Source organism: Boeremia exigua, assembly GCF_020726555.1.
Source record: "Boeremia exigua strain MPI-SDFR-AT-0100 chromosome Unknown C7974scaffold_1, whole genome shotgun sequence".
NCBI lineage: Eukaryota > Fungi > Ascomycota > Dothideomycetes > Pleosporales > Didymellaceae > Boeremia > Boeremia exigua.
Window position 1 is genome coordinate 177997 of NW_025763518.1, and position 16720 is coordinate 194716.

Below are 16720 nucleotides of genomic sequence, written 5' to 3' on the forward strand. Positions count from 1 at the left end.
CTGATTCTGGGCAAGTTCCAGCTCAGCGGCCATGTCCATGCGGTTGTTGAAATCGACAGTCCGGTCGGAGTGAGCGGATTCGTTCATCGCGGGGCTGATGAGACGTTGGTTAGTTGGTGTGCTCGGCGAAAAGGGCTTGCGGTTTTCGCTGTCTAACCTTCTGTGTGTCGGTGATCGGTTTGCGTTGACCTGGCCGCTGTTCATCTCCTCTAGCAAGGCGCGTTTCGAGTTGGAATGGCGGGTATCTAACTCGTTGAGCTCGCCCTCATGCCTCTCTCGGAGATCGTCCAATAGCGCTTCTGCGCGATTGTAACGCTCTGTAGCCACACGCAATGCTTGGTTAGTGGCCTCAAGACGCTCCGCAATATCGACGGCCTTCGAGATCTCTGGCTTGGCTGTGTCGTAGGTAATGGCAACATCTGCAGATTCGGGATCAAATACTTTACGGAGGAGCATGAGCTGCTTGTGGCATTCTTCCAGCTCTTGATTGTTGTTGTCTAGCGTCGCTTGGATCGTGCGCGTGTTTGTTTGAGCTTGAGTGCGCAACTGTCTCTCTGTCTCAAGCTTTCGGTTCACTTCAGCGAGCTGAAGACCGACAGTGGAAGACGACTTTTCTGCGTTTCGGTTGCTCTTTGCCTCGCGGTTAATCTCGTGGTTCAAGTCCTCGAGAGTCAGCTCAAGCTTCTCCTTCTGCTTCTCCATCGATGCGATAGTGACTTGGGCGTCCTCGAGCTGACGGTACAAGCGCTTGTTGTCTTCATCAACCTTAGACTTCTCCTTCGTCAGTTGCAAGATCTTTGAACGTTGGGTTTCACCAGCGCGGGAGTTAGTGCGAGCGATGTCGAGGTTCTTCTGCTGGACCTTGTTTAGCAAAGCGCGGTTGTCGTTCTCAGAAGCAGTCAGCCGGCCCTTGATCGTGACCAGCTCGCGCTCAAGACGTTCCTTTTGTTGATCGTTCCGCTCTCTGAAGCCTTCTGCGTCGGCGAGCATCTGAGTCAGGCTGTGCACTTGCTCAGCAAGATCGTCTCGCTCTGCCTCGAGTTGATCGAGTTGTTGGTCTTTGAATTGGAGTTCCTCCTGCTGTGCAGCTTGTTTCTCCAAGGCCAACCGAGACTGTACCCGCTCGGCTTCAGCTTCAACGTCCATCTTTTCCTCCTGTAGTTTGAGATACTGCTCACGTAGGTTTCGCAGCTCCTCCTGGTACTCCCTTCGTTCTTGCTCATGCGCAGTGCGAGTCTCGGTCGCGCGTCGCATAGCATCCTGTTGGGCGTACATTTCCTTTTCGATTGTAATCTTCGAGTCATTCAGAGCGTCAAAGTCGCGCTTCAGCGTATCGTACTTGTGTTCACTAAGTAGCTCTACGTCGTCGCGGGATTGTCTCTCGCGGCTCAGCTCCTTTTGTACCTCGAACATCTCGGATTTGATCTGCTCAATCTGCTCTTGGAGTAACTTGGACTGGGCATCCTCAGTTTCCCGATCCTCAAGAAGACGTTTCGCATCCGCAGCTTCACGGTCCGATTGCTGTTTTTGCACGCGCATGGCTTCAAGTTCCGCGTTGGCCTCACGCAAACGGCTTTGAAGGCCGTCATGTTTCGAAGCGAGCGTTTGCTTTTCCGCGTCGAAGATCTGCCGGTCAGACTCGTACTTCTTCAGATCTGCCTTGAGAATCGCCAACTCGCTTTCCTTGCGGCGGATCAAGTCTTCATAGCTGGTGGAAGTCGAGGATAGATCGGATAATTGCTGGCGCACTTGTCGGTTCTCCTCGAGCAGCTCCTTGATCTGCTTCCTGCCGGCCTCTACTGTCTTGTCTGAAGCCGCTAGCTTGATGTCGAGATCCTGCTCGGTCTTGAGGAGTTTAGATTCCAGCTCTTGGACCTTTCGCTCCTTCAGACTAAGGTGGCTCTGCAGCATGTTCACCTCCTGGCTCATGGACTCTTCAGCTTTGCTGCGCTGTGACTGAGCGGCTTCCATATCATGTAACTGCTGGTCGAGGGTTGCGATCTGCTCCTCGAGATCCTGCTTTTCGGTTTCTAGGTTGCCGATGATCTGACCAGCCTGCTCAAGCTCCTTACGCCAAGTTTCAGCCTGCTCTTCCGTCTTCTTCTTGACCTCCATCAGGGCGTCTAGCTGGTCTTCAAGCTGATCTTGGTCTTCGATAGCACCCTGGAGCTTCTCAGCAAGTTCTGCCTCTCGTATCTGAAGTCGCTTGAAAATCTCCTCCTTATCCAGGGCCAAGGCGCGTTCGCTTTCGAGAGTCTTCTGAATTTTCTGAATATCCATCTCGGCTCTTCGCTTGTCATCCTCCACTCGCTGTCGTTCGCCTGCTTCTAGCTGCATCTTCTCCTCAAGCTGGAGGATCATTTCGTCTCGTTTCTTCACTTCAGCAGCTTGACGAGTAGCGCCGAGCATTGGCTTCATTCGGACGAAAAGTCGCCACCATGGGTTTGACTGAAGATCAAGGTACACCTGGAAGTTTTTCTGCACAATTCGGGTTGCTTCAGCCCGATAGAGGCGTTTGTGGGCGATGCGACGCTGTGTAAATCCGCGGGCTGCAGACTGGAACTGGATCATGATCTCGCGAATAAGGTTGTCACGCTGGTCTTCCAGCTCTGCGAGAACTCCCGCGCGGAAGAAGACCTTAGTGATACCAACGCGGTAGAGGGTCTTGTCCATGCCCAACTTCTCGAGAATCATCTTCGCGACAATTTGGCCCTCGAGGTAGCCCTTGGGAATGTCTTTGCATAGCACCTCGTAACGTTGCCTGAACTCAACAAAGGTCAAGCGATTAGGAAATCCGGTACGTGCAATTCTGATTCCTTCAAGCACACCATTGCATCGTAGCTGATCAAGAACGAGAGGAGCACTGAACTGTTTTGGTCGTTTCTTGTGATTTGGTATGATGCAACGAACGAAATGCGGGTGTGTCGAATGTAGCTGATTCATGAGCGTTGAGAGTTGCTCTTTGTGGCGCTGAGCAACAGTGCGGAACAGGCCCTTCTTCACGCGGCTGCGGGTGCCGCCCACTTCGTCATCGGTGTCTGCGCAGTCTGCAAAGAGAGTCGCGATGTGCTTATCAGACGATGCGGCCAGAAGTCGTGTGACGTTATCATTCAGAGGGTCCTTGTTCTTCTCCAGCCAGCCTTCTGTTGAGTACTCAACCTCGGCGGCATAGTGGGTAAGGATGAATCCTTGGGTCAACATTGAACGCTTATATTTGTTGCTTTTGCGGTCCCATAGAGAGTGCAGCTTCTCGGTAAAGCTAACATCGGTAGCTTTTGGCATGACGCTATCCTCGTCCAGGCAGGAAAAGATACCAATCGGGTTGGGCAGTTCGATGAGGTCAATCGTCGGTTGGAGATCGCGACCAAAGTCGATAAACTTCCACTCGATCTGCTCGCGTGCATACTCTTCCTGTTCCAGTACAAACATGTGGTGGTTGAAGAACTGCTGCAGCTTTTCGTTTGTATAGTTGATACAAAGCTGCTCGAAGCTGTTCTCATCAAAGATCTCGAAACCAGCGATATCCAGAACACCAATGAAATGCGAGTCGTCGCCTCCGCTTCCTGTTTGATCTAGCTGCCGATTGATGCGGTCAACAAGGTTACCAAACCCGCGCTCGTAGATACCTTTAGCGAGCGCATCGATAGCGAGATTGACTTGTTCAGGCGTCTGGACCTTCTCGACCCACTCGCGTCCGGCCTTAACACGAGGATGCAGCAAAGCTTTCATGAAATCATCGGCGGATACACCGAGCAGTTTACACACTTTCCTGGCCTGCGCCTCGGCGTTGAGGTCAAGTGTGGCCTGGTCGGCTCGTCGGCTCTCTTTGATGGCTTTGATGTTGCCCAGGTGCAAAACAGCTGCAATAGTACGAAGAATGCCAGCTTGCTCCTTCTCCGAGAACTTCATGACATGAAAAGCCTCAATCAGCGTGTTCCACTCCTCTTGATCGTCTACGCCAGTTATGGCGTCGTTGCCGTGCTTGGTATAGTCGAAATCGTCCGTCTCGGCCGTGTCAAGCAAAAAGTCCTGCTTCATTGCTTGATCCGCTCCACGTAGCAACTGGTAGAAGATGTGATAATTACGCTCATTCGCATTAAGTCTCACGACTCTGGATTTTTCGAGGAGATACCAGTCGATGTATGCACCAGCGATCTGGCCCGTACGAGTGAACTCGATCCGGATGAACTTTCCGAAACGGGAGGAGTTGTTGTTTCTGACTGTTTGGGCATTGCCAAAGGCCTCGAGGATAGGATTGGCGCGCAGAATCTGCTCGGAGAGATTGGTAAGATTCTTTGCGCTAGATTTCACTCGGGGGGTATCTGAGTTTGCAACCGCTGCTAAATATTGGATGACCTTCTTGGTGTTCTCGGTCTTTCCAGCTCCAGACTCTCCTCTGCAGGATGTTAGCTTGGTTCCTCGATAGTTCAGGAAAATCACTTACGTGACAAGAATACTTTGGTTTGTACCCTCGTCGACAAGGTTCCGGAATGCCTCGTCGGCCATGGCAAAGATATGCGGCTTTGTCTCCTCTCGCCCCCGCCCTCGATACATGTTGATGTAGTCTCTCGAGTAGATAGGTAGCGGACAGTAAGGGTTGACTGTGACCAAGAACAGCCCCGAGTATGTCTGCACCCATTAGTATGCGCACATCACTAGCCGCACTTGCAACTCACGTATATCAGGTCTGCCTGGTATCGCATGTGCAGATTGTGGATGACGGAAGGCTCGTTCAGATGCGTCAACTCAGCCATGTCGCCAGCCTTGTCGAATTTAGCTGGGTTGACTTTGTCGACAGCATCCTCTTCGACCTCCTGCTGGGTGCCGTCATCGCACTGCACCAGCAGCTTGCCGCCCGGCAGCTCTTCTACCACCCATCCTCGGACGAAAGCATTCTTCGGATCGTGCAGCCATACATAGCGCTTGCCGGAGAAGTCGTTCTCGCCCTCGACGATCCCGCCCGGCTTTGCGATGTCTGGGGTTTCTTCGGAGATGAACTGCGGCGCGAAGGTGCCGATGGGTATGCTGTTTCGGTTCGAGTTGGAACGCAGCCGCGACTCACTGCGACTCAGCGGCGGGCTGCTCAGATGTGTGAGCGACTGATGCCGTGCGTGCGCCATCTTGAACTCGGAGTGTGGCTGGTCGGCGATGGAGAGTGGCCGCGGCGTGGGGCCCGGCGACGGCGACGCTGAGTTTCCTCGCGCGAACGGGCTGTTCCGTACGCGTGATGGGCCATTAGGAGCAGGCGCGCTCATGGTGGTGGCAAGCGCGACGGGTCTACTTTCTCGAGTCGATGTCGCGCATTGTGCGGGGAATGCAGTGGGGGGGTCTAAATAGGAAGGCTGCAAAGCAAAAGTCGCAGACAAAAGTCGCAGGCAATTAGAAACTATGTACAATGATGCAGCGATGCGCCGTACAGCGTGGGTCGGTGCAGGTAATACAATAGATTTGCGGAGAGGACGTGCATGGACGCGGGCGGGCGGCAGTGTTGATCGCCTTGTTTACCTGGCAACGCGCGGCGCCAGCGCACTCTTGGGCTGGCGAGATCGCCATCGGCCGTCGGCTGGGCACCGACCGCAAAGCGCGTCCATCACGTGACCGTTCCGCCGCGGCCTTTGATTTTGGGCGTGATGACGGTCCAGCAGCTCTCTCCCAGCAGCACCGCCGCAACCACCCACGGCGCGGAGTGAAGGCGCACTCGTTGGACCTTGCGCAAGCGATACTGGCACGTCCGAACATCGACGCTACTCTCAACTGTTCGATGCGCTGAAGTGCGCGCATAGCTCCTTCCTCGACGCGCCTCACACCTGCCGCAATGGCGAACAACCACTTCCCACCCGGGATGCCCTTTCCTTTCGCGTTCCCGCAGATGCAGCAGCCGCAGAACGGCCAGCACGATGGTCAGCCGCCTGCACCCCCGCCGCCGCCTGGCTGGAATATGCCTGGCCTGCAGCAATATCCCCCCCAGCCATACGCGCCACAGCCAGGCCACGCCGAGAACCAGAACAACCTGCCGCAGTTCCCCCCAGCTGGTGAGTAAACGCCGGCAAAAGGATGCAATGCCGCGAGTATGCTGATTCCAAGCCAGCCCTGAACTGGCCGCCGCAGTGGCTGCAGGCAATGCAGAGTGGCATGCAGAGTGGCATGGTACCGCCGCCGCTGCCCGGCCTCCATTTCCCTCCTCCCTCTCTCCCGCATACCCCGCAAGCTCCGCCGACACCGATTGCGTTTCATCCACACGTTCCCCCGCCATTTCCTCGACAACCCCCGATCGCTCCCGCCTCGGCCCCCTTTGAGCGCGTGCAGGAAGTGATGGACAGCGACAGGGAAGATGGCGAGGTCAGCGATCCTGATCGCAAGCCAGGGACACCAGCAGGACTACCAATTCATGCCGCGCGTCAAAGGTACCCCGCGCCTCCGCGCTCTGCGCCGCAGCCAACAGCCGCGCCTGCTCACGTCGAAGACGCTTACAACCCGGACAAGCCATCCGCTGGCCAAACAGTACAGCAAGCCCCCGCGGTAAACGTTAGTCCGCAAGTAAAGACGGCCGTGAGCGAGGCGGACACGGTGCAGCTCCACCGTGAAGAGGTCAAGCAGTTCATTCGGATCCTGAATGCGAACAATGTTGGCTACCACGCTCTCGCCAAAGAAAACGTTGACTTGGAGCTTTTGAGGAGCTTGTATATCAGTATGAACTTACCGTCAGAACCTGCGCCTATCCCGCCACCCAAGACCAATGGCACCGCTGCGACCAAGCCATCAGCCAACAGTCAACCTTCAACGCCAGTTCCAAGCATTTCGCAAAAGACCGTGCCTCCGGTATCTACCAATGTCGCTGCTGCCAGTGCTGCCCCATCGCCAGTAGATCGGAAAGACTATCTAGCACGTCTGCAGGCAGCTAAGCTGGCGAGGAAGTCTGGGCCAGCCAAGGCCAGCCCTCCTCAGAAGTCACCAACTGTAGCTGCTGCTTTCCCTGCAGCCGGTACTAGCACTCCCCAGGCAGTCATGACGCCGACAAAGAAGCCACCAGTCACGGACGAGCAGAAGGCGCGCCAGACCGAGTTGATTAAGCAGCGACTAGAGGCGCTCAAGGCGCAAAGCAAGCAGAATGCTGCGCCGCCTAACAGCGCCGCACAGAAGCATTCTCAACCCCTCGGCTCACAGCCTCAAACAACAGGTACGGGCTCTTCGGCTCCCCAAACCCCTGCTGCAGGCTTTCCAGGCATCCCCGGTCTATTCATGAATGCGCCAGTGAGCTCAAGCAACGGAACGACAACGCCGTCAAGACAGCCACAGGCCATTCCACAGAAGCGCCCAGCACCCTCGGATACATCTATGTCCACGCCACGGGGTTCGGTGACCCCTTACAATCGCCCTTACGTACAGTCCCCCCATGCACATCAAGACGACTCTATGATCATCGAAGTCAGCGACGACGAGTCAAATGGAAGCGATATGGACATCGATGATGACCAAGCTCCGTCTGGAATTCAGCTACCTCCCTCATCCATACCCGGATTCCCACCTCGCCAAGCTCCTGTAGCCTCTACTGTTAGCACTCCCGGTCCGCAAACGCCTGCCACCCTTGCACGAACTGGAGAGCTTAGTACAAAGGAGCAAGAACTGGCAGCTTTGAAACTGACCCTCAAGAAGAAGCTTGCAGAGCAAAAGCGGATTAAAGAGGCAGCAGAAGCTGCGACAGCGACAGCATCGGCTACGACTACATCGGCGACTACGACTCAGCAAGACACCCCCTCGAAGCCACAACGAACAGTCCCACCTGCTCCGGCTTCGAATGGCCCTACCCCATCAAGCAAGCTTGGCGGGGAATCATCGCGGGATCGAAAGCGACGTCGTCGGACAGAAATCCAAGAGCAGCTGCCTACTCTCGATGATGAAATCGCGAATAATGAGGTCGAGATGGCACGACTAGCGAAGGATCTGGAGCGACTGAAGGCGGACAACGATCGCATCATGCAAGACAAACAGCGTCTGACTCAAGAACTGGAAGATCTTGGCATCGACACCGAAGGCATGTCCCATGCCGACATGCAAGCAACGAAAGATGAAATCGAGCGTGCCATGTCGCCGGAGGTTGAGAATGCTCCACAGATTGGAGATGGAGTTTCGCAAGAGCTCGCGCTGGAGACAGAGTCTGTTGACTCTATCACCGCCCCAGTTCACAGTGAAGACATGACCGCGACTGGAGCAAACCTACAGACACCTGTATCCGATGGTAGCCTGCGCGACCCACCACAGTTTGGCTTCCTCCCTGGGCTTGGCCAGTCCGCTCCCAATGTCTCTGCCTCCACTGCACTCCATTCTGCAGCACAGCCAGCGCGGGAACAATTTGGGGATGCAACTCACGACTCACGGCTCGCATCCGACCTCCCCGAATCTGCCGAGGCGCCGGGGCACGTTGGCATCGTGAACGACCGTGCTTCAGCTACACCCATGGACGACGACGAGGACTTCTACTCGCCACCACCAGTTGATGTCAATGTTGAAGTCGTGGCAGCACCATCGTCTGAGCCACAGGGTGAGCAGCGTAATGCGAATCCTCCATCGCCATCTGAAGAGGGTGAAGTTGAGATGTCAGAGTCTTCTGAAGAGGAGAGCGAGGAAGAGTATGAGCCGGAAGAGCCCGTTGTTGACGAATCTTTCGTTGACGATACTGTTCTCGAAGCACCTGCTATCGACCGGGATGTCACTGCATCGCAACATGCTCAGCTGCCGGAGCCACCAGTAGATCAATCGCAGTCCATTGGACAATCGCAGGTCTCGACCGAAGACGAAGAGGCGTACGAGCCGCCTGACGTGGACAAAGAGATGAGTGACGTTGCGTCTTCAGTCTATGCCGCTCAGCCTGAAGTGTCGTCTCCTGAAGACGCAGATGATGGAGCTATGGATCTTGCATCATCTTCCTCTGACACCTCGGACGATTCCGACTCGGAGTCAGACGGAGAGATACAGTCAGAACTTGGGGACTCGGAGTCGCAGGTGGATGTCGCACAACATGACACTAAAATTGCTGACGATCTAGCACCTGAGCTGCAACCGCCGGCCTCGTCTGTGGCCGTCTCGGATGCTGAAACTCATACCGTGAGTACCTTGCCAACGCCACCTACACTGCTAACAACATCAGGCCCCTGCTGTGGAGGATGCTCAACCACCCGCATTCACACCCTATAAGAGCCCACTTCGCTTCTTCAAGTCGTATCGTTACCACCCCAATTTCTCACAAGAGGTCGATGGCGGCTTCCTGTCCATGACGTACAGTCATCAGATTGATGACAGCAAGCCCCTGTGTCCGTTTGAGTCTGCAGGCGGATCTTGCAACGACCCCGAATGCCCTAACCAGCATTTCCGGGGCATGGGTATCACTGGTGCGTGTCACGGAGGGTCTCTTACTCACGTTTGTCCTACCCACCCCTCGTACGCAGACTGACTTCGTTGATGTAGGTGAGAAGCTGCTCGTGCAGCTCGGCACGGCCAACCCCGGCAAGACGCAAGAAGAGAAGCAGCAGTGGAACGACGGTTTGCGCAGCGTCCTGAAAGATCTCCGCCAGAGAAGCATCAAGGACCCCAACGGTATTGCGCGCGAGATCGCAAAGTACCGGCGACAGTTTCTTAACGACGACACGCGGGTCGTCAACCTGTGAGATTGTAGACCAGCCTCCGCTGGGCACTGGATGCGCTGTCCGTGCTCGGCTCTTGACCTTTGACTGTACAGCGCAGCTCTCGTTGCTCTTTTCCTCATTCCCCTGCCGACCGAGCGCCTATCCTTTTTCCCTGCGGGCGCACGGCGCCTGTCTTTTGGTTCGTAAGCATCGATACCCTTGCATTGGGACGGCGTTGGGCGTCGCCGGCTTTAGCTCTGGCTTTTTGCCTGGCATTGGTGCTGGCGCTGGTATTGGTCCTGGCTTTGGCAGCAATCATATGTGACTTGTATACCGCACAGGCTGCTGCTGCCGTCCGCGCTGCCGTTGCCTGGCTCGCCACGTTACGTGACTTCTCGCGCTCAGCCGCTAGCCGAAGAGATTCGCTTGTCTCATGGGTTGGGCGGTGGGCGACGAGGTGGCGCGTGATGCATGGTGCGTGCGGGTGTGCGTGGTAGATAGATGAATATTATTCGGTATCCTACATCAGTGGTTTCTCGATAGCTGGCTGAGTGACTTTGTGAACACGATGCTAGCTAACCCACCTGCTCAGTTGTACAATCCTTGAGCTTCTATTGTATTAGACCAGAAGATACATAGACTGATCAGGGTCCTATACCGTCTGAAACCAGTGTGACAACGAAGCGGAGTTCGCTTCACATCGTACCGAGGTGAAGTTGCTCACAGAGGTTGGCGAGAGCATTCAGTCTGCTATTCCTGATTTATTTTGATACAGACTGGCTACTCTACTCCACACGGCGGGAATGAAGAGGAATGACTCGCTACGTCTTCTCTCGCAGCGGTACACAAGTTAGCTATTCGGAGAGCTAAATGCGGATGTTCTAGCATGATCATTCTTCCATTCCATAGATGACCAAGCTTTCAGCGCAGGCGGCGGTGTGTATTTCCGGCCCTGACGCTGCGCCGGGACTGGGGACAGCGACTCGCGTCCGCTGGGTAATGTTAGCTGATATGCCTTCTCCGATGACGAGACGAGTGGCGTGTGCATCCATGTGGTGCATGCTGTATAGACGCTTCTCAGCAAAACACCACAGCTCCAAGCAGCAAGCCCTGCCAAAGTTATCCCTATCATCTCCAGCTCACCGCCTGCGACTCCTATCGCCCGACGCCTGCTGCGCCGCCTGCTGCGCAGCCTCATGCCCCAAATCCTCCCTCAGCGCCTTGAGCGTGTTCTCCGTCTTCTCGCGCCTGGCTATCTCCTTCTCCAACTCGCGATCCACCTGCGCAATCTTCGCCATCAGCGAGTCAATCAGCCCCTGCTCGTGCTCCTGGCTGAACGGCACATCCTCGGCGCCCTTCTCCGGCAACTGCGCGCTGCGCTCGCCGTTGGGCAGTCCGCGCTTCAGCCGGCCGTTCGCGCCCAGACTCGCCTTCTTGCTGCCACCTCCCGCCTTCGAGGGGACCAGATGCGCCCACTGGTCCTCGGCAGTGAGGGCGTCGTACAGCGCCTCGGTTGGCTCGTTGAAGTGCACGACCTCGAGGAACTCGGAGCGCACGCAGCCCGTGCGCTCCTGCGCGCTCTGCTGCTCCTCGGTGCCGTACTTCTCCAGCTGCAGGAAGTGCTGCCGGTACTGCGCCTTCTCGCCCGAGATGGGCGTGAAGTGCAGCCGGATGTCGATGCTGAAGCCGCCCCAGCCCGTCTCGGTGACCTCAAAGGGCGGGTTGTCGCACGTGCGCAGCGGGTTCTCGTACGTGTTGAAGATCTTGAATTGCACTTTGTTGAGCCAGGTCGAGAGCGAGGGGTCGCCGTCGGGCTGCCGCACGTACACGGTCCAGCGCTTGGTGTGGTCGTCGGGGATGCCTTTGGGGCGGTCGGGGTGGCCCAGCGGCGGCAGCGCCCAGGCCTCGGAGCCGATGACTGCGCGTGTCAGTGCTTGTATATGATGGGCGTGGAGAGCTTACTTATGTTGCGCGACACGCGCTTGTTCTGGCATGTGTTAGAGGCATGGCGCAACAACCTGGAGTGGTGGGACGCACCTTGACGCGCTTGTTTGCCGCCGGCGCAGGCATTGCGGCGTTGTGTGTGACTTGAACGTTTTTCGCAGACGTATGGACGCCTATAAACTCAAAGGGCGCACCTGTAGAGAATGCGCGCGGGAAAGCGTCAGCGATGGCTAGGAGCAGCGTCCCGATCGCGCCCAAAGTCGCGCTCGGAGGTCCCGCTTTTCCGCCGCAACCACCCCTGTCAGCCCTACGCAGCGTGGAGCTATCGGCACTATTTTGGCGTCGAGTGATATCACCACTCGCAGCCCGTGTCCCGAACTTCCTCACTTCTCGCAATCACCCGCTACACACCGCTGCAATGGCTTCCGCAGCGCAGAAGAAGCTCGTCGTGTGCGGCGGCAACGGATTTCTGGGTATGTATATCTGTTTCGTGAACGTTGCTTGGACCCAATGAGCTCTGAATCTGGCGCAGCGAGACTGCAGCAGAATTGGCGACGAGCAGACATGCAATTGCGTGTGAACCAGGAACAGTTCGTTGAGTTTATCACGGAGCTCGACTCCATCTGCTCGTCCGCCTTCAAACCCTCATTCACTACCACCTCTACACAGCACCCACTAACACCCCCAGGATCCCGCATCTGCCGCGCCGCCGTCGCCCGCGGCTGGGCCGTCACATCAATCTCACGCAGCGGCATCCCGCACTGGCCCTCAATAACATCCTCCTCCACCCCGCCCCCCTGGTCCGAGAAAGTCACCTGGGCCAAAGGCGACATCCTCTCGCCCACCACCTACACGTCGCACCTGACCTCGGCCACCGCCGTCGTCCACACCATGGGCATCCTGCTGGAAGCCGACTACAAAAACGTCCTCCGGGGCCGCGAATCCCCGCTGTCGGGTCTGCGCCGCGCCTTCTCGCCCACCAAAGCGGGGACCCAGAACCCGCTGGACGTGAAGGAGGGCGAGACGCTGCGCCCGCAGGAATCCGACGCCCAGCTCACGTACGAGGTCATGAACCGCGACACGGCCGTCAGCCTCGCGCGCGAAGCGCACGCCCGCCATGTGCCGTCGTTCGTGTACATCTCTGCCGCCGCCGGCACGCCCATCTTGCCTGCGCGCTACATCAGCACGAAGCGCGAGGCTGAGAGTATTATAAGCAGCGAGTTTCCGACCATGCGCAGTGTGTTCGTCCGTGCTCCATTCTTGTACGACTCCAGCCGCACCTTTACGTTGCCGATCGCGGCGGGTGGTATGGTGGCGAGTATCGTGAATGGCGCGGTTGGGGGGCGACTGACTTGGTTGCTGGGAGCTGGGGGTGTGAAGCCGCTCAAGGCGGATTTAGTAGGGGAGGCGGTTGTGGAGGCGCTGGAGGACGGGGAGGTGCATGGGCCGGTGGAGGTGGCGGAGATTGAGAGGCTGGGGACGAGGGCGTGGAGGAAGGGGATGCTGTAGGCTTGAGGGGGTGTGATGTAGCAGGGACGATTACCAGTTTAGTTGCGTGCTAAGGTAGGCACTTCGTGCACGGACGGCGAGAAATAGATGTCTAATCACGTTAAACTAGCAAGAGGTTTGTGGAGGCTGGTAGTCTTTGTGTTTTTCTTCGCAGGTGACGAAGCGAATGCTTCATAGAATCAGAGGCTTGAGACTAGAACCTTCGCGTTTGAGATGCTATTCTCGGAGAGTCTGTCAGCACAGATGATGTAGGGAATGCACAATTGACAAAATGCTCAGATGCGATGAAGGCCTGTAATGATTATGCTCTTTGTCTCTATCGCAAGCTGACTGGCGCCGACTTGCGAAATTCTGCGTCCAAATCTGTACACTGACTCATCCAACCACGGGATACTGAAAACAAGGCTGCCCGTTCGCTCAGCCTTTTGCAAGCCATGTGTATACTTAATGTTCCGTGGATACATTTATGCAACATCCGTACCTCACTCTTCGTCCTCGTCGTCCTCCTCCTCTTCCTCTTCCTCTAATGCGCAGTCCAACAAGTTATTGCACAATCTGACAGCCCTGATCTTAGCTTCATTTTCAGAGACCTTCAATCCCCCAGGATGCTCTCCTTTCCACGATATCTTAACGATTGTGGCCCAGTCCTCAGTCTCGGTTTTGTTGGCATCGCCAGCGGTTATCTCCAGAGAAATTTCCTCGCGAGGTGTCCAGCCGAAGTAGATGTGAACAACAGCGCTGTCTTTCGCGTCTACAGGCGCGTCGGTTTTGATCGTCCACTTGTCCTCCATGGCTTGCGGTGTGTGGCCTTTTAGCATCTTGGTATAGTCTTCGTGCGTGATGCTACGATCCCATTGTGCCACTGCTGGCGGGGTTTCGAAGGAGATAGCCGGCATTGTTGTATGTGAGCTGGGATTGAATGGTTTGAGAGACAGGCCTAGCGCTACTCTGATAAATGGAGCAAAGAGGATGTTGCGGTTGGACTCTGTTCAGTGGGAATGACAACGGAAAAGGGGAAGGAATTAGATCCCGTGCAGACAGTCCGGAGATGATGAGGATGAGTTGAAGTTAAGTGCGATGCGGACAGTAATCGGGGCTCGGGCACGTGGAAATGTGGCTGAGTCCGGAACGAGCGCTCGTGCAACATCTTCCAGGATCAGATCAAGGACTCGATTGTTTCATCGTGTGTGTAGTTCATTGCATGTAGGCGGAAAGGCATAGTGCTTACATAGATAGCGTGCGGCGTTCGTTGTTGACATGTCCTAGGTTCGTGAGGATGTTCTAGCCCCGCGCTAAATGCTAATCCGACCAATTATCGGCCATGTCAGCTTAGCGCCATCTATGTATGGACTTCGAAGTCCGACAGCCCCCAACTCTCGTGACAATCCGATGTATGCCCAACCAGAGGCGAGTATGACACGATTTGCCTGATCCGGGTAGATCTGAGATGACTTCGACGATGAGTGCACAGGAAAGTAGAGCTCAGGCCTCATTCGCGCGAGCCATTGTACCTAGGTACCTAGGTATCGGACATCCGCCCACCGTCAATATAATTTTCGAACACCGATGATTTCATTGTCTCCGAGATTCAAGGGCGATTGCACTATGGATGTTCTTATGACGAGAGAGAAGAGTGGACTCCACAAAGCTATATAATGTCCATCTCCAGCAGCGTAAAGAGTCCAGCAACATCTCACTCTCTTCGTTCAATCACTTGCTCATCTCCTCTTGACACTCTTTCACACTCTATACACTCATTTAGCGACTTGTCGCACTACCGTTCGTTCCAGATCTGAATTTCGTTCAGCCACTCAAACCAAACTACCTCGAAGAACATACTTGCAGGCAATATGTTTTGGCAGAAACCTTTCGTCCTTCTCGGGCTCCTGGCTGGCCTGGGCAGCGCAGCTCCAACGCTTTCCAAGCGTCTGGACCTTGATATGCTGAATGAAGAATTTGTATTTTTCCGAGCTGATAGGTGAGTCTCTTCGGAAACACTATGTGCACTGCGTTTCTCAAGCACAGGAAACGCAGAAGCCGATTATTAGGCTTATTTAGACACGCGCTGACCATATATCTACAATATAGACGCGGTCCTGACGTAATCAAGAAAGAAAAGGGCTTTGAAACCATGGCTAAGACAAACAAGTTGCCAGAGAACATTAGTCTGTGGGATCATTGCAAGGTCAAGGGAGCGGAAGCGAAATTCGGGAACCTGAAAGACGACGGCTACGTTTCCACGAGCAGTGACTTTGGAGTTTGCCTGAAATGGGTGACGGACTACATCGAAGACCCTGCTGGCGCCACCATCTACAAGATCGCGTCCGACCGGAACCTCATTGGTTGTCACGACACACTCAAGCAATGTACGTACATCTGTCATTGTATCATGTTTTGAATACTAACTCTGTGGTTAAGACAACCCACTCCCAGATGAGCAGGAGTACGCTGCCATTGGCGGCATCCCTTGGGAACAAGTCATGGGTTGGTACAATCAATTCACGCTGCGCGGCAAGACGATCACGGACGCTGTGTTCACCCCGAACCCTACCTTTGTTGCAGCCAAATACAACGAAATTCCGGAGGGATCCGATCCATCCAACGGCGGAGAGCACTACAGACTCGCTGGCTGGCCCAAGGGTGACAAGAGATGGAAAGAAGCGCCCTGGAACACCGCCGTCGACCCAGTGTGCGGCGTGGACGAGAACCCGAAGAAGCCGAAGAAGGGAGGCAAGAAGGCCCGCCGCGACATCGAGGACATCGAGATCAACGAAGAAATCGAGATCAACGAAGACGCGCAGCTCGTACCCGAAAGCAGCGACGACGACCAACTGGCTGCCAGGGCCCCTGCAAAGAAGCCCAAGAAGCCCACCAAGACACCCACCAAGACGCCCACCAAGCCCCCTACCAAGCCTCCCGGAAAGGACACATGCACAGCGGCCGAAAAGAAGAAGAACGGCGGCAAGTGCCCTGCGCAGCCTACCTGCACCGCAGCCGAGAAGAAGGCCAACGGTGGTACATGCCCAACCTGCACTGCGGCTGAGAAGAAAGCCAACGGCGGCAAATGCCCAGCAACGCCCACTTGCACCGCCGCCGAGAAGAAAGCCAACGGCGGCACGTGCCCAACCTGTACCGCCGCCGAGAAAAAGAAGAACGGCGGAAAGTGCCCGCCGAAAGTGTGCGCCCTGCCCAAGACCAACAAGCAGCTCGCAGACGAGTATCTCAAGCTGTTCAAGGCAGGACAGCTCGGCAAGGGCAAGGGCAAGGGAAAGCCTGCCAAGCCGAAGGGCAAGACCGGCGCTGTTTGAAGGCTTTGGGAAGGTAAATTTAGATCGAGACAGAGATCTGAGTACGCCGTGTACTATGTGGTATTCTAGCACGGGTAGTGCAAGGGCTGATTGCAGATCAATGTTGTGTCTTGTAGCTGGGTTCCAATGCGATCGGGTTTTTGGGTGACGATCTGGGGTATGCGAGGAGGGCGCAGGACGCAGGAGATTGTGTGGGGGGCGTTTATTGGGACTGTTTGGTTTATGTATAGTATCGGTATAGAATTAGGCACACTCTGAAAACAAAGCACGGATTTTCGGACTTGTCATAACTGTTTTGTTGACGCATAGCTCGCTTTACTGGGAGAAATTATAGGAGCG

The 16720-nt window shown here is 55.6% G+C and overlaps 5 protein-coding genes across 5 annotated transcripts; 3 read left to right on the forward strand and 2 right to left on the reverse strand.

Annotated features, from left to right (window-relative positions):
- Positions 1 to 5657: 5657 nt before the first annotated feature.
- Positions 5658 to 10134, forward strand: C7974DRAFT_381731 (uncharacterized protein). The gene is made up of 4 exons (XM_046140606.1): positions 5658 to 6032; positions 6089 to 9102; positions 9146 to 9386; positions 9463 to 10134. The coding sequence occupies exons 1-4, from the start codon at positions 5816 to 5818 to the stop codon at positions 9660 to 9662; spliced, it is 3672 nt and encodes a 1223-aa protein (XP_046002285.1). The 5' UTR covers positions 5658 to 5815; the 3' UTR covers positions 9663 to 10134.
- A 625-nt stretch (positions 10135 to 10759) lies between these two features.
- On the reverse strand, positions 10760 to 11690 carry C7974DRAFT_299247 (yeats family-domain-containing protein; the record flags this gene model as incomplete). The annotated part of the gene is made up of 2 exons (XM_046137735.1): positions 10760 to 11538; positions 11636 to 11690. The coding sequence occupies 2 exons, from the start codon at positions 11688 to 11690 to the stop codon at positions 10760 to 10762; spliced, it is 834 nt and encodes a 277-aa protein (XP_046002286.1).
- Positions 11691 to 11922: 232 nt separating this feature from the next.
- Positions 11923 to 13356, forward strand: C7974DRAFT_381735 (uncharacterized protein). Its single transcript, XM_046140607.1, has 2 exons — positions 11923 to 12037; positions 12253 to 13356. The coding sequence occupies exons 1-2, from the start codon at positions 11983 to 11985 to the stop codon at positions 13071 to 13073; spliced, it is 876 nt and encodes a 291-aa protein (XP_046002287.1). The 5' UTR covers positions 11923 to 11982; the 3' UTR covers positions 13074 to 13356.
- Positions 13357 to 13362: 6 nt separating this feature from the next.
- Positions 13363 to 14316, reverse strand: C7974DRAFT_381737 (uncharacterized protein). The gene has a single exon (XM_046140608.1). The coding sequence runs from the start codon at positions 13967 to 13969 to the stop codon at positions 13556 to 13558; it is 414 nt and encodes a 137-aa protein (XP_046002288.1). The 5' UTR covers positions 13970 to 14316; the 3' UTR covers positions 13363 to 13555.
- Positions 14317 to 14455: 139 nt separating this feature from the next.
- C7974DRAFT_419162 (uncharacterized protein) lies at positions 14456 to 16659 on the forward strand. The gene is made up of 3 exons (XM_046144203.1): positions 14456 to 15051; positions 15162 to 15439; positions 15492 to 16659. The coding sequence occupies exons 1-3, from the start codon at positions 14924 to 14926 to the stop codon at positions 16379 to 16381; spliced, it is 1296 nt and encodes a 431-aa protein (XP_046002289.1). The 5' UTR covers positions 14456 to 14923; the 3' UTR covers positions 16382 to 16659.
- The last annotated feature ends 61 nt before the right edge of the window (positions 16660 to 16720 follow it).

What these genes read in the sequence shown, in the direction of transcription:
- C7974DRAFT_381731 (XM_046140606.1), top strand. Translation starts at nt 5,816, where the DNA reads ATGGCGAACAACCACTTCCCACCCGGGATGCCCTTTCCTTTCGCGTTC. An exon ending in GCCGCAGTTCCCCCCAGCTG is followed by an intron (nt 6,033 to 6,088) that starts GTGAGTAAACGC and finishes ATTCCAAGCCAG; the next exon opens with CCCTGAACTGGCCGCCGCAG. An exon ending in CGGATGCTGAAACTCATACC is followed by an intron (nt 9,103 to 9,145) that starts GTGAGTACCTTG and finishes TAACAACATCAG; the next exon opens with GCCCCTGCTGTGGAGGATGC.
- C7974DRAFT_381735 (XM_046140607.1), top strand. Translation starts at nt 11,983, where the DNA reads ATGGCTTCCGCAGCGCAGAAGAAGCTCGTCGTGTGCGGCGGCAACGGA. An exon ending in CGGCGGCAACGGATTTCTGG is followed by an intron (nt 12,038 to 12,252) that starts GTATGTATATCT and finishes TAACACCCCCAG; the next exon opens with GATCCCGCATCTGCCGCGCC.
- C7974DRAFT_381737 (XM_046140608.1), bottom strand. Translation starts at nt 13,969, where the DNA reads ATGCCGGCTATCTCCTTCGAAACCCCGCCAGCAGTGGCACAATGGGAT.
- C7974DRAFT_419162 (XM_046144203.1), top strand. Translation starts at nt 14,924, where the DNA reads ATGTTTTGGCAGAAACCTTTCGTCCTTCTCGGGCTCCTGGCTGGCCTG. An exon ending in GTATTTTTCCGAGCTGATAG is followed by an intron (nt 15,052 to 15,161) that starts GTGAGTCTCTTC and finishes TCTACAATATAG; the next exon opens with ACGCGGTCCTGACGTAATCA. An exon ending in TCACGACACACTCAAGCAAT is followed by an intron (nt 15,440 to 15,491) that starts GTACGTACATCT and finishes TCTGTGGTTAAG; the next exon opens with ACAACCCACTCCCAGATGAG.